The sequence below is a fragment of the Planococcus citri genome, chromosome 2 (genome assembly GCF_950023065.1).
Source record: "Planococcus citri chromosome 2, ihPlaCitr1.1, whole genome shotgun sequence".
Lineage (NCBI taxonomy): Eukaryota > Metazoa > Arthropoda > Insecta > Hemiptera > Pseudococcidae > Planococcus > Planococcus citri.
Genome location: NC_088678.1, coordinates 52552181 through 52569343, shown reverse-complemented (window position 1 = coordinate 52569343; position 17163 = coordinate 52552181). Strand labels below are relative to the sequence as shown.

The 17163-nt window shown below is 33.0% G+C and overlaps 1 protein-coding gene across 5 annotated transcripts in view; it reads right to left on the bottom strand.

Annotated features, from left to right (window-relative positions):
* LOC135836417 (insulin-like peptide receptor) overlaps positions 1 to 17163 on the bottom strand; it is an 86749-nt gene that overhangs the window by 49703 nt on the left and 19883 nt on the right. For all 5 annotated transcript variants that reach the window (XM_065351239.1, XM_065351241.1, XM_065351240.1 and 2 more), the window contains one exon: positions 7882 to 8345. In XM_065351239.1, coding sequence (XP_065207311.1) covers positions 7882 to 8323 — 442 coding nt within the window. In that variant the 5' untranslated portion in view covers positions 8324 to 8345. The remainder of the gene's footprint in view (positions 1 to 7881; positions 8346 to 17163) is intronic.

Genomic DNA, 17163 nt, shown 5'->3' with positions numbered 1-17163 from the left:
AGTTAAAGTTTGCCAAATTCCCATATACTGCAATGCTAAGTTCGTCAAACCAGGAACAAAATGGCCGTCTGACATACCTGGTTTATAGTACCCTACTCCGATAGACATTGTGAATCTTGCTCTCTGTATAGATCTTCAATCCGTTCATTTTTTTCTCTCTCGATATTGTGCTATTTTCACCTTCATTTCCTTATAATTTGCGATGTAATTTTTGTCATGTTTCATTATTATTTCGTCCGAAAATTATTTCAGAATTATAATGGAGTAAGGTGCAGTTATCGACAAGATACGAATGATACGATGTTGATTTAATTAATCGTAACTCAAAAAGTGGTCTAGGGTATTTTTCTATCAAAAAGATCGGGAAATAAAGCTCAAATCTTTTTCTTCAATTTTATTTTCTGTATGCGACGCGTCAGCGTCATTTCTACAGTGCGTATTTCCCGGAACTATACGGATAAAATATGAGCACGCCCTCCTTTGAATTCGCGGAATTCTAACTCGACTGCAGCAGACAGACGCGTCCAGAACGGCGATAATGCGATTTTGTACCATTACGCGTCATTATCGACGCCACCGACTAAAAACTACACGATGATCGTCGCTATTTTGTCTTCGTTCATCTTAAAATCTTCATTATCATATTACCAGCGGTTTGGAAGCACAAAGACAAAAGCCAAAAGGAGACGAAGCTGCATGATAAAATTCTCTCCTCTCGAATCGTAATCGAATAATCCATAGGAAATTGTTTTTCGTCTTTATCAAATGTGAGAATTTGATAATCACGCGGAATTGCGAGGAACCGAATGAACCTATCAGCGTGGCCATCGCGACACAAATCTTCAGATGAATTAGGAGAAGGGTGAAATATTTTCTATGCTTTCAATTAATTTTGCGCTTTTTTTCCAATTTTTCATGGGAAAAATCATCAACAAAAAAATTATCTAACAAGATCCCAGTTTATCCAATTTGGGAATTTATTACACCAATAATAAAAATAATCATTTACAAAAAAAAAGAAAACAACAACAACAACCAAACAAACAAATTAGCCCTATGATAAGTATAGAAATTGGGAAATTTGCAACATAATTTTTTCAAAGCTGAAAGAGCAAAATGTTTGAAAGTCTTGCTTATCCTGTTTGTATCATGTTTTTTGCTCATAAAACGTAACTTTGACAACAGGGAGATTCAATAAGGAGTGATTAGCTGATTACAGTACGCTGAAAAAAAAATTGACTTTCGCTAGAGGCTTTAGATTGGTTTGAAAGTGGTCATAATCTATGTTCAAAAGAGGGGGGGTCAACTTTTGTGGCAGATACCAGCGAATTTTAAATTTCTTCAAATATGAGATATTCAACTAGGTAGCATTTTTTTTGCAAAAGTTGCTAAAATATCCTGCTTTTTAATTTTACCTACCATTTTTAAATTAAACTTTGAAATTTTCATATTCTCCCTATTTTTAAAATTGAAAGATTTCAGCATCAGCGTTTATCTGAAAAGATTTCGACTCTCTCCTTAACTCCTCGAAAAAAATCTAAAAAAATTTGACTTCTCCACTTGAAAATAGAAACACCAAGTGAAAAAACTTATTTTGGTTTTCCATTTTTCAATATATGTAGTTACTCGTACATATGTAGCTTAGCAGTCCTTCGTTCATTTTCTGTTTCTTTTAAAATGTTAATTTTCTTTTATTTGGTTAGGTAGTAAGAATGTAAAATTAAAAAAGGACTGGATAAAAATTTCAACCCCCCCCCTCCACTTATAAATAATATTGAAATACAGTATTTGAAAAAATGTACTGTTTTTCCATAATTATTCTAAATCAAAATTTGCAAATTTCCATAAGTTCTCTCATTTTTTCAGGAATTCGAACTTTTATTTTTTTTTCACAAAATTGTAAAAAAGAACTAAAAACTTATAAATTTTGAATTTTAAAAAAAATAAGTTTTTTTTTGAATTATGAAAAAAATGAGAATAAATTTTGCACGTTATCTCCCCCCTTCCCGCCCCTTCAAGAAATATTCAAGAAAATCTCCTGCTTTTGCCCCGTTCTTTCATTATGTTCTGCTTGTTAGACACCGTGAACAATTTTCATCGACTTTAGCCAAAAACTTGAAAAAGGAGGCCCAAGAAAAAATTGGGATTCAAAAAAAAACCAAGTACCTACTCTCTAAATTTGAAACAGTCAAATTTCACTGCTTAGCAGTCACAACATTTTGCCTTTTTAAAAGCAGTAGTTTTTGACTGCAAAACAGTAGAAAATCTATACTTAATTGGTCAGTCGAAATGATTTATTACTCACCAATTCAGTAGATTATAACTTGCGAAAATACCCTAATACTTATATCCAGATTTCGGGTCTTTGAGCACATTTCTCGGATTTTAGAGAATTTTTAGAAAACAAAGGGCTGAAAATAGAAAAAAGTTATCCAACTGAACCAGAAAGCTCAAGTTTGATTAGGATGCTCTCTATTTATACCTCTTCCCTGGTCTAAATTCATTCGAAACAGTTTTGGATCTTCGAGACTCTGGAGCCTTCAGAAAATGTTTGAAAATTACAGTTCTCACATCATTTCAGGAATTGAGACTTGAAATATGAAATTTGTTGAGTACCATACTTTTAATTTTTTCAAATCCCTCCAGAGTGAAGAATTACTCATTAGCACTTCAACCGATAGGATCTTTGATTCTTCCAAGAGAACAGATGGCTACTGTTTTAGCAATGTGCTGAATTTACACGCCTCCCCACCCCCGGAGTGATTCCTCATCTTGTGCCCAGTTTACATATCTACATACATCCGAAAAATCACCTTCAAAAAATAAATCTTTTATTTTTTCAGTTTCATGAACTGAAGAAATGTGTAAGAGAATCATGAATCACCCTGTATCATACAGACAGAGGTTAGTATACTCTTGTTTGTGCAGCATGTATCCGTGCGTCTGTACGTTTATTAAGTATATTTCTTTGAAAAACGCTACGGTATACCTTACCTACTACCTGTATGGGTATAAAAAGCTGAGCCTAATTAGTTCGCATGTGTACGCGTTGTTACATAAAAATAACGAAGAGGGGGAGAAAAATCGGTACCTTATCCATGTATAGTAGAATACAGAGTATACACGTCTATGCAGACGAGTATACGTAAAAAGGTCGTTTACCTAACACACCAAGATGTTGATGAGCTCCAAGAACTCATAGCCACAAGAGGAGAAGACGTAGTATGTAGAAAACGTTGAACAATTTTCAACGATGCGTTTATTAATACTTAGGAGTAAACAATAAAGAAAAACCTTAAAACTGAAACTTTTTGAAGTCGCGTCATCGTTGTCAGCATCAGTTTCGGTATGTGTATGTGTAAGTATAATGGTAATGAGGTGAGTGGAAAAATACAGAATGAAAGATCGGGAGATGATGGCGTCTGTGGCGGCAAAGTAAATCGGCTAAAAAAATATCCACGTTCGACATCGAAGATTAATGGAAAAGTTAACAATAGCTTTGACTATAGGTATTATCTTTTGTGTTAGGTATCCTATCTTATGTCCAAAGAGGCGAAAACACTTCCTGCGGGGTACGTGGAATGCGAGAGAGCGAGATGAGTGATATCAAATAATAAAAAAAAAGGAAACGGTGAAAGAATGCATCTAAAACGGTCTACCTTTGGATACGGTAGGTAAGGTACATGTAAGTATAGACTGAATTTTGAGTGGATTTAGCGAAAATAGCAGCACGATGAATCTAGCAGTTGAGGAGACGCGTAAGGAGGTGAAAAGAGATCTTTTTCGTATGTAAAGCAAAGCAATATAGGCGCATCGCTTCGGCGTTTGTGAAAAGATGCCCCTTCTGCGCTGTTTTCATGTCTCTGTTGTAACATACCATGTTCCTATAATAGTATCACCACAACGTCAAAAACAATTCGGATTGGATTTCGGCTGTAGGCGATAGATTTACGCTCTACTTATTTGAAATGTTGTTTGCGTGATAAAACGATTATGGTGTGTGTGTGTGGAGTTGACTGATCGTCGAATAGAAGTACTGGTATGAAGTAGATACGACTGCCACTCGCGAGGTGCAAGAGCCGAAGCCGAGGGGTTTTTTCGTACCTATATGGTACAAGTACACAGTTCTAGGAATTGGAAATACAGAATGGACCGGTACACGAAGCCGAAGATTCGAGCAGGAAAAAGGTTAGCGAATTTTATGCCATGGTAAACCAAAGGCGAAAATTGTTGATTCGGTTTAATTATATTATACGACCACATGTGGGCTCATCACGGTGTTTTTGAAAATATTCCAGTCAAGGTAATCGAAGGATAAAACGTGGAAACATTTTGCAGTCATGTGGTGTCAATTGTCATATGAGTAGAGCAAAATATTCCATTTCGAAACAAATAAAGCTGGAAAAATTCAACTGTTGAGTGGGTGTCAGCCGAAAACAGAAAAAGTTTGTAATTAGTGTAAAAAATACGTACGTACCATCATTGGTTGTTATGCCACCCACACTATAGTTTTCTTGACTTTTTGGGTGGAGCGGAAAATATAAAAATTGTTCAATACTGTTCAGTTTTTTTTTCTAGCTCGCTATGTACCTATGTGACGCATTTCGTGTTGAATTTCGTCATAATTTTGTTAAGTTTCAGATGCCGGAATAAGGATAAAACAGAATCCGAAACTACTTTGATGAATCTGTTCCTGGCTTGTATTTTAAATTTTATGGTATTTATCGTCTAGCACAGTAGCACTACCAAATGATTATTTCTGACACGGCTCGTATTTAATTTTCTCAAAAAAATAGTAACTTTGGTAACCAAAATTGACAAAAAAGTTACAAATGAGAGAGAGGAAAATTTTTCAATGCACAAAAAATCACTAAAAAGCCACAACATTTCAACTGAATTTAATATTCAAAAAATTAAGAAACAAAACATTGGCAAAACAGTGACACTTTTTTTTACAACTGTACTTGTAGTCACAAAAAGATACTATTTCGCAATTTTGTGGCAAAAAAACGATACCTTTTGGAAATTTTTGGCAAAAAGGAAGACTTTGACAATTTTAGCAGCGGTTTTCCGTTATCGTCCCAAAAGCGAGGGGAGAGGGACTCCTAAAACGTAATTTTCAAGGTGTTATCTCCAGCTATTTTTAATAAATCGATTCGGAACTTGATAATGTAGATGAAAGTACCTACCTCTCTTTGAGGACAATGAGAACAACCTTAAATTTTTTGACCTCAACAATAAGTTCAAATTAAATCTACTTTGAAGAATTCAAATCGCTCTACATGGAGCCTAAAGTAGGGAAAAAACTTACAATAATATCAACATATGTACCGTTACCAGACTGTTCTTTATCAACGATAATTTTTTTTTACAGTATTTTTCGAGGGGTGACCATGGCCACTACCATTTTGCCACAAAAGCCGTGCTTTTTCGCTATTTTTATATTTTATCACACCGAGATATATTTCAGTTGCTCAGTCATTAATTCTGTTTTTTTTTTTCAACAAAAACATGGGAATTGATGAATCAGCGATGAAATATTTATATTTAGGTGATTAATCTAATGACACCATTAAATAATAAAATACCAGAAAATCGCTCGAATTTTGATAAAATTTTCATTTTATTACTTTATACACGGATATACAAGTATAGCATTTCAACATGAAAGTATATTCAAAAATTGACAAAATAAGATTTGGAGCATATCTCTGAATGAAGGCTGCACTTATTTTAATAAGTAAAATTACATTTTCAAAAAATTGAAATTGAAGAAAATAAAATATGGGTGTGATTTAATACCACGACAAAAAAGGGCGTCAGCACGACAAGCATAGGCACTTTCACGCCAGAAAAATCATTACCACGACTAAATGGGAAATTCCCGACAATAAAGAGCTTACCCCGACATAAAAGGTACTCCAACGACAAAATAATGTATCAAACGACGAATTAAAAAATTCACGACATTTTATTACTTTCAACTCCTATATAAGGCAATGCACGACAAAATTTTTCCATCAAAAACAGTCATTTCACCGACAGAAATAAACGTTTAAAAAATATTAAAATGATACCAAAAAAACGAAGTAGGTACTTAAAAAATTGCTGTTTATAGAAGTAATGTTTTGTGGACTTTGATGGGCGACCCCTCTTCCTCTTTTGACCTCAGGGACGGACCGAAAGGGGGCCAAGGGGAGACAGTTTGCCCCCCTTCGGTTCCGCGAAAGCAGGAAAAACTTGGGAAATTGTGAGAAATTCAAGAAAGTTGAAAAAATACAAAAATTCCAACAATATTTTAGTTTCTGTTCTCAAAAATTCAAATTTTTTACAGTCATGTATTTAATTATTGTTCATTTACCGACAAAAACGCCGATCTATACTCAAAATTCTCATTTTTTCCCTAAGCTTTAGCCCTCGCTTCGCTTTGGCCAATTTGGTTCTCTTCTACTGAGTTACAATTTCACTCAAATTTTTTTGAAAGAAACCCTCAGTTGATCATTTGTCAAAATTTGTACAAATTATAATTGTAATTGAGCTGATAATGTTCTGTCGTGTATGAAATTATTTTGTCGTGAATACATGCTTATCTCGTTATTAAATCGTAGTCGTTCATAAATACTTTATTGTCGGGCGTTATCTGGCGTGGAACTTCATCATTTTTCGTCGTTTATTCATCTTTTATGAACGAAAAAAGGCTCGTCGTGATGACGCCCTTTTTCGTCGTGCAAAAAATATTTCCCCATAAAATATTAACAGGGTAGGTACTAGGTACATCTTGGTGCTATTTAAGAATCCTCTAGCGATTCTAGAAATGAATGTTTTTATTTCTATAATTATGCCAACTTAATTATTCGGACACAATTCAATTGCTTTAGAGCACTCGAATAGTAGAGAAATTGTGTTGAGTGGGTTAAGGAGATCATTTCAAATTCGTCCAAAAATTTCACAACTCAAAAGAAACTTTTTTTTCAAACTTTTTATGAATTTTTGTGATTGTTTCGATAGTATTTTTATTGTTTGAAAATTCTACTGCCTTTAACTTGTAAGGAAGTTTTATATAATATTTTAAGCGATTTTCGCAACTTTTTTTTGCAACTTTAATGACATTTTACATACTTTAACGAAATGATTACAAAGTATTTATTTCAAATATTTTAGAGCAAACTTTACATGTTTTAAACAATTGTTCAAAACACGAGTTGCGTTTATTATGGGTACCTATACCTATATTATAATTTAGAATGCATGTTTAAATTTTGATTTGAGAAATGATTCAATTCAGAGATCGATGGGAAAGAGAGGATTTTTTGCGACGAATTTTCGAAATTTCTACGAACGTTTTCCATCAATTCCATCAGTTTTTCATTTTTTTTTTGTAAGTTTTTCTTAAACATTTGAAATTGTTTTGATCGTTTATGATTCAAATAGAAAAAATGTTCACGTGTTTGAACACTTTTCCTCGTATTTCTCTTCGTTCAGGGAAAAAATAATTTTAGAAGTAAATTTGCACGTATTCTGATCTGCTATCCAACTTGGGAGAATTTTTTTCAAGTAAAATACAATTCTGAATAAAATTATTGTAATTAACCTATACTCTTCCGAAATATTTTCCACTTTTTTAAACAAAATTGAGTCAAAAGGTTTTTTCATTTATTTTTAGGATAATTCTCAAATTAAAAATTGATAGTATATAATTAGTAAGAGTCATTTTTGTGATTTTTCCTGCCCGTCTTGTCTTTAGAACATAAGCTGGGCACTGAATCACAACTACGAGTAAGTTCGAGTTAAAGCTATTGTTAGATCTATTTATACGAAATCAATCAAACCAAAATATACTTAAACTATACGAAAAATTTAATAAAATAATCAATAACTTACTTTGTCTAGGTCGGCGAACTGCTTTGCTACTGCTATTGGTGGTTTGATTCATATTGCTTTCGATGATACTGGGGGTAATGGCGGTGGGGGTCGTAGTAACTGGTAAACTTTGAGTGGCGGCGTAAACGGAAGGTAGTGACGTATAGTTAAGGCAAAGGAATACCAGTAAGAACCATAACACCAGTCTAACGCTAATAGTGCAATGATATCCGTACATCATTTGACCGAAGCCTTTGAAATGATTTTCGCGAGGCTGCTGCATCACCATCTGCAGCAACCTCGAGCCCAGAAAAAAACAACAATTTGATAACGTTCTGTCTTGACATTTGGCGCGACTCTTTTCGGTCGATTCTTCGCCCTGCCATCTTTTTCTACCTTTACGCCTTAGAATACTGCTGCAATAATTCCAGTGCCCGTTATCCGTTACCATTTTATCGTACATGTTTCCATCAGTGATACCCAATCTGCAAAAAACAAAGCAAAAATCATCGCGTTAGAACACCTTGTGCGAAAAAATGTGCAATTCGCAAATACAACGATTACGAGTTCAATGAACTCTCGCGAAAAACGAATGAAAATAGTAAAGCACATATTTTTTCATAACTGGCATCAATATTGCTGCAAAAAAGAAAACACAAAACGTAAATATAATACAGCCGGAACAAAAAAATTACCTACACCGAGTTGTAAAATTGATAACGATAACGGGGCGATACTTCGATAAAGTTTTTTTCTTTGCCATGCTACGCGTACCTACCTACAATTTTTTCCCTTTTTACTCCATATAAAAAGTTCTAAGACCTAAATAGATAATGATTTTGTTTCATAGTCGCGTATGCATACGGACGTATAATAATGTGAAATAGGTTTATTTCTTTTTAACTGCTTTGTTTTTTCTATGGCACGCTACTCGTTAAGAGTGTTATGATTGGATAATTCACTGTTACCTAGTCGTATTTCTTACATGGAGAATATCTTATCTTTTTCGATAAAGACGTCGTATATCGTATACATTTACATATACAATAACGATAATAATAATAATACATAATAATAACTCCATAACTATGAAAAACCACGCCATCATTACACTGTAAATCCTCCGTTCTTCCTAAATCCTATCTCAAGATCACCTTATTTTTAAAAATTTTTTTTTTTACAATAAGGTACACAACAAACGATACCCTTAAGCTAAAAATTAATCAATAAAACGCAGACGAAATTTTTTTTCCTCGATATTCTACTACCTGTTAACTGCGAATTCGCGAATAACAAACACCCTCATCAAAATGGATTTTCGTTGGAAAAAAAGAATCATGAACTCCGCAAATGGTGACAGTAAATACAGGTAACATATAAAATCCGAACCCGAGTACCGCATTATTTCTGCGTAATCCATCAACTCACACCGGATCACCGTCTGGGAAATTTTCGTTAGCACATATAGCAGTCGACGGATTTCTTAAATAATGCCGTTATATATGATTTTTCTCGCATATTCAGCTCCATGTTTTATTCCATAGCACTTAATGTACTTAAGATAAAATATTACGCGTTATATATTTCCAAAGAATGAGTATTTTTTGTTTTCTTCGGCGAGAGTGGAGGGGAAGGGGGAAGCTTACTTTCAAATTCGGCATAAAATTCGACTTTAATAACGCAGTCGTGATTTCTGACTAAAATCAGATTTATATTATGCATTGTGCATTCCTAAAAGGTATCAGATGAAAGGATGATTGTATGTACAATTGTACATAGCCACCAGATTTTTATGTCAACACTTTTCGTATATTAAAATAATTTTTAGCCAACATTTGATTCAAAGGAGCAACAAGCTATTTCTGTAAAAAAAAATACATACTATTTACAATGAGAAAATCATTACAGATGTGTATCTTATGGAAGACGAATAATTTCTTAAATTCAAGATGAACAAATCGAAGCTAAAATTTCCACGATTAAAAATAGAATAATCAAACGAAAAAAAAAAAGTGGAAATCAAGCTGAAGCAGCTGAAATGTAAACGCATTCAATCAAATTCATCCACTTCAACATAAATCTCCTTTCGAAAAACCATAAAAATCGTCACACGCAATACTTGGGAACTGATCGTAGGAAAAATGATTACTGGAGGGACAAAAAACTGAAAACTACCACGTTGCGAACATAATGATTTTTCAACTAAAAATTCAATATTTCGAGGTACCAATCTATATTTTCAATGAATTTTGCTGATACTGAGAATGAAAAAGGCTGACATCAGCGGTAGTACATTGACTGCAGTTGCCATGATGGGTCAATGGAAATTGGAATTCAAGCGGTCAAGTGAGTCATAATTAAAACAAAAAATCATTAAAAATAGGTAGAGCACAAAACGTATCCGAATTGTCATAAACATTTTATGAACCTGTCTACACTGAATCGCTCGAAAAGACTAGAAATTGTCACAAAATATACCTTGAAAGTTATTGAAATAAGAAAATACCACGAAAACAGAGTTTTAAAAAATGATGAAGTTGATACAATGAAAAAATTTCTAAAATCTAAAAACTCCATAAAAATTGGCTCAAAATTTTGAAAAAACTGATGAATTATGCGTTGAAAATTCAAAACAGTTTATTTTGCGCAAATTTATAGAATAATTGCACCAACGAGTTTGAAATTGAATTCCGCATAACAATAATAACGCAAGAAACTTATCTCACAAATTTTTCAAATCAAGAAACAGAAAAAATCATTTTATATTGAATGAGAAAATCGTCGATTTTATTTCAGAAACTAAAAAGAAAAGTAATCATTAGACCACAAGGTTAAAAACATTGAGCACTTTAACAGACGACATCTTTTTAAAATTTTTAATTCTACGAAGAGGTAGGTATGTGAATAAATAATTCATGTCTTGTATAGCGATCTTCAAGACATAAAATATCCGTTATCTTTCTGAACTTTTACCAAAAAATTATCATTTCAATGATCGAAAAAATAAATGGAAAACCAAACATGAAAAATCACTCAATTTTTTTCGAAAAAGTACTTGAACAAGATTCAAAACCACATAAAAAAAAAAAAAAAAAGGAGTTAGAAATGATGGAAAAGGAAGGAAAGTAATAAGTCTCAATTTTGAAGCTTGATATTTTCGATGACGCTTACCGCATGCCACAAAGCAAAATCCTTCATTTTTGTCGACTTCCTATGCGCAAATATTATTGCAAGCCAAGACTCTGCCTTTTGCAAAAAATTCGGGAAATCAGAAAGATACATTTTCTAGTAAGTAAAATGCTAGAAAAAATGAGCAAAAAAGGAGCCTAAGCAATGTGAAGGCGAAAGGTTCTAAAACATGAGATTTTGAATAATTTAAAAATAATCTTATGTTTCAGAATAGAAAACTTCTCAACATAAGAAAAATTTCAATAGAAATTCCAGGACTTTCGTTACACTCTAAAATGATCTGAAATCACATGAATTTTGAACTTTTTTCATTTTAAAAAAATGAATAATCCACAGGTAAATTTTGCACAGTTTTGGAGTTTTTTTGGTTGCTATTTTTAAGCTCTCTTTTGTCAACAATTTTACTTGTACTGCAACAAAACATTTTCAATTTTCAAAAAAAAAGTGCAAAAGTTTTTTTCTAAACGTATTCTTCTCATCTCACGCTGTTTTTTTCTAATTACATATTTCCAGTCAACCAAAAAATCCCCTCGCAAATATATCTTGACATCTCTTTTTTTTTCAACACGCACGTGTCGGTCACGGTCACATTGCATCGCCTACCAACCAGTTACACGATGATCAAAGGCTGATTGTTTCCTTTTAGCAGTCGCGTAGCCGGCGCCAAGGCGTATTCAAATCCATATTCTTTCGATTAACATTACATAACACACTTCGTCTAAGTACACGAGTCATACGTCGATTAATTCCGAGAAAACGTAACTGTATACTATATACGTATCAATCTACACATAAAGCACTACAGCACTACCAGCCTTAAAGCATACCACGCATGGCCCTCTTCCGCGTACAAACTTTCATTTGTTTTTACTACAATTTGTGTTCAAGTGTGAGTAATGCATCCGACAGTGATAAATTCAAAATCCGAAGCTAAAAAAGTAACACGGCGGCGTATACACTTCGATCATCGTTCAAGGTTCTGTTTAGTGCTGTCTTGGGCGCGCGTATACGTACTTTTTTTCAACAACACATCAACATCGTATACTCGTATAGCGCACATCCATATACAGTATTTAGATTGTAACCGCGTACGCATTAATCAATTACGCGATATAGGCGGATTATTAATAAACCACGCCGCTCTCGTCGTCTTACGAAAAAACAACAACAACTGCAAACAACAAACAAGCGAACCTTATATCAACAAAATTAAGAGTAACCTCTTTTGACAGCTGCCACGATCTATACGTTATAAGCATGAAAGTCATGCACTTCGCACCTTTACGTTACATTACCATCATTAAGGCGAAAATTTTAACGATCCAACTACACGCATATCCGCTTGTACAGAGAGCAATTACATCGTGGGGGTCCTTTTTTCATACTACGACATTTTTTTTCCGAAAAAAAATCTTCTGATAACCTGCGCCCCTCACAGAGCAAACAAGCTTTGCCAATAATTATCACTTTCAATTGACGCGTTAGGCTCGGTGTGTATTGTTACATTATTACCTTTAATTAAAACTAAAAAGTAAAATAGTCCTACACGTGTTCGATGTTATTCATTTTATTTTTACAACTACCTTAATGGAATTTTCGCATACGCGGTGTCCTCCAAAACAAAGCAGACATGAAAAAAAAATCTAATTATCAACTTCATGTCATGTCATATAGGTATACGAGACTCACGAGTACGTGGGTTCGAAAGTTGCGTGCAAAAGTGCCAGTCATAAGTACACAAACATTGTCTCCCTAGATTACGTTCAGTCCATAGAAGAAATTTTTTTTGGAAACTTGACCTCCGAAAAACTTTTATTTTGAGCTTTACAGCATAACCCATGCAGAAAAATAGTACTACTAAAGTAATACTAAAAGCAGTACTACTTTCAGTAGTACTAAATTGAGCAATTCAGTTCTACTGACAGTACTACTAAGAAGTATTATTGTAGTACTAGGTACTGAAAAAGTATTACTGCAGTACTACTAGGACATATTACTGCAGTACTACTCAAAAGAACTGTACCTAGTACTACATTTAAAATTTTTAAATTAATTTTTAAAAATATGGAGTACATTTGGCACGATTCAAGTTATTACTAATCGTTTTACATTTTATCCACCGAATCATTAATTCATATACCATCCAATTCCATTAACGAAAATTTCCTACCTAACCTGAGATTCGAACCTGCGACCCTACGTTCCTAACTGCGTAAGCTTAACCACTAGACTATGGGGACTTCAATGGATATAGCACATTTTGAACAACATAAGCACATTATCCTTGTTATTCTGAAATATTTTCATTTTTTTAAAAATTGCAGTACATTATTAGTAAGGAAATTGTTTTAATGATATCAAATATTTTTTTTGCTGCACCAAATACCGCAGATAGCAATATTATTTACGTTTTGTCAGTTTCATGCAATTTTGAGACAAATGATGACACTTTATAGCGCATATTTTTGCATATTATTTTGGAATAAACAAATGCAAATGCTTATTTCAGTTTTAAAAAACGTTGATTTTGAGGGTTTTTTTTTTAGGTCATTACAGCTTTTTTGTGGGGGGAAAACAGCAAAAATCAGTTTGAAAAATGGGAAAAAAACAAAAATTTTGAAATTGTCAATACAAAAAAATGAACGTTTTTTTATAGCCTATAATATGAAAATTAAAAACGATGATCGATGCATTTGTATTTTAAAAAAAATTAATGTTTGACGTTTTTTTAGGTTTTTTGATAGCTCATTGAAAATACATACCTACATTTTGATACCTACCCATAATGGAGCAGTTTTATAGCACTTATTTCTGCTGTTTTTGGTTTCTTAGCACAATAATATTAATGAAATGCGTTTTTTTTTTTTTTAGATTGTAACCACTTATTATGAGCGCTTTTTTTGCTGTTTTTCGAGCATATAGAAATAATTGCCGTATTTATTAGCTACTTAATTTTTTAAATTTCAGAAAAAACGTGTGCTGGGCAGGTATAATTGAAATTCAAACTCACATACCTATTTTTAACAAATAAGTTTAAGCTTGAACATTGACTATAAAATGAGAAATTTGTCTAAAGTAGTATTTAGAATGGTACTATAGTACTACTTGATACCACAATAACGAAGTAGTACTGAATAGTCTTACCTAAAGTAGTACTGGAATAGTACTATCGCATTACTTGGTATCCCAATACTGAAGTATTACTGCATAGTTATACAGAAGTAGTACTGAAGTAATACTAAGTACTACTTAGTTCTACAGTACTGAATTAGTACTCAATAGTTTTACAGAAATAGTACTGAAGTAGTACTATAGTACTACTCATCTATGATTTTCTTGCATGGGAAAAACCACGAATGTAGATAATTCGAAGGTTTATCTAGTGATGGTTTTCAATTTTTACACAAAAGGTGCCACGTGCGCCAATAATTCCTGTACAAACGTGTGAAGCACGTGCATGGCTCCGAAATATAAATTCTAATAAATTATAGGAACGTGAATCACCTGACATTTTTGACCTACCTCTAAAAGTTTCGGAGAAAACATCAAAGATGGAGAGATTTGGGAGAAAAAAAAATGCAAAACAAAAACCATACTTCTTCTTATTAAATATTTATTTACCATCCTCTCGACACTTTTAAATCTTCAATAACGTGAATCATTCCACATCAAGAAATGAAAAATGAACCGGTTCGTAGATTTTTTCAGAGTATTTTGGATGACTATAGCACGTAGTACAAAGTACAGGGTGTTCAATAAATCTTCAAATAAAAATGCAAGACTTTTGTTGTACTTTTTCAACATGATTACTGGACTTTGAAGGCAGCGTTTTTCAACTCTCTTTTCTCCCTTTCCACCTGAAAGATGTCTTCTCAGCTAGTACCTACCTATCTTTCAGGTTTTAGATGTTTTTCCTCAAAAACGTGCCTTCAATATTTGAATGTTTTTTGCACCTCCCCATTTTTCAAACGGTTATTCTTCAAAATGAAAACGGCGTATCTCCTTAAATTATTCTTTAAGAAATAATTTAACTGTCAAGCCAAATTCCACGACTTTGCCTTTTTTTCATCAAGTACATTTTCACCACTATTTTAGGATACCTCCTTTTGAAGCATTTTTGATTAATTTAAAACATAAAATTCGCATTTAATTCTTCGTTAGTAAGTTTTTCTCAATTTTTTTCGCGGAAGAGAAAATTAGACCACCGTAAATGCAGGTTCAAAATTCATTAATTTTCAAACAAAAAAATTGATAATTTTTCTTATTGGGATTTTTTAAATGGTCACCTTGTTTCACTTTTGATCTTATTGTATGTACTATCAATTCGATTTTTTCTAAATTTCTCGAGCAAAACTATTCGCATAATCAATCATGTGCTACTGAAGTTGAAAATTTACATGTATTAATAATTTGATGTCCCTGATTTTCATCCCTTCATTTTCTAGATCAGAATCGCATTCTGGTAATTTTAGAAAAATTATATACGAACTCTCCGTGAATTTGAATTTGGTATTTTAAGTATCTAACAAAAAGGTATTTGCAGTAGAAAAAAGTTGACAATTGCACATTAAAAATAAAGTCAGTCGAGAAAAAGAGAGAAAATAAAATAAAGACAATTCTATTTTGGAAACGAAACTCGAATCGAGCATCAATTAGGCAGATATAACTATAGCAGCGGAAGTTTTGTTATTCGCTGTGGTATCATTTGAAAGTGTCATCAAGCCGAGAGAATTATGTCCGATTGTTTCTTTTGTTCGAATTCTCGGAAATGTAATTAATGGGTAATTAAATTTCAATTTTGAAAACGATAAATAAATGATTTGCAAGCGCGTTTGCTCAGTTCGTGTAGCGGATTTGCATTGTAGCGCGATGGTTGGTTTTTACGCCAATTTCTGCAGTTTGCTCGACTGCCAAAAATTAGAGAACTTGTGTACGTAGACGATGCACGAATCACGAGTGCGAAATTTTTAACATGCACGGGAGACGAGTAGTGGTGAATAAATAAGTCGTATAATTTACAATGTTGTAACACAAAGAAAGAATACTCACTCTCGACGTCGATATGTGCATACGCCCGCGATGAAACAAAAAAAAAAAAAAAAAAAATGAAAAAAATGAAACGATGGAAAAAAGCGCAGTATCGTTTTTAAATTCAAAAGAAGAAAGGCAAAAAATCACGAATATATAACGAGGCTGCGTTGTATAGATGTATAAAAATTATTATACTACACGTGTAAACTTTTTGCTATTCATCGCCTGTCTAATATTATTTCACATAATATTAATGTCGTATATTTCCATCTAGATTTTTCGCGAATATTTATGACACTGTGGTTGAACAACGTGCATTGTTAATGTTTGCAATGTGTACTCGCACCAATTTACGTTTTATAATACGTAAGTGTAACGTTTGGTGATTGATAGTTGCATTAAAAACTGATGTGTGTGTAAGTATAGTTGAAAATTTCAGTATTTTCAAGGTCGCTTCACAGCGAAGGAAAAATTTACTAATTAAACGCGAATTTCAAAACCAATAATCGTTTATTACTTTCTTTTATTTTTGTCGTATATTTTTCTTGGGTTATTTTCTTCTTCCCCTCCAAAGTGTTGAATCGGCGCGTGCAGTAATGTGTTCAATGGTCTCACATAATTCGTAACTTGAAAATGATATATGCTAATTGTTGGTCGTTTATTTGAGATTTTTCGAGGACATATTGTTCGGTTATAGGAATTTACCGATTTCTTTTTGTTTTTCGTTCTACGAGGTCTCCAAATCAATACGCAATGTAAATACGGTGTATGGGAATTGCTCGGTGGTTTCGTCGATAGTGTTTTGTTATTATTATTGGCGTAATTATGTTTTCGTACTAATCACTATTAGATGGAGAAAAATTGAACATTTTATGACCATACTGAGAATCCGATAAAGAAAATTTTGCATAATCGTTTTCCTTGCAATATTTGAAAATCAATTTCGCATGAATTTTTTTTAATAAACACATGTTCTAATTTCTAACGCCACTTTCCCCCTTTCAATTCGCAGATCTTCAAAAATATTTTCCTGAAGCTATTAAAATAAGCGTTGTAATAAAATTACGCGATTTCCTTTATAAT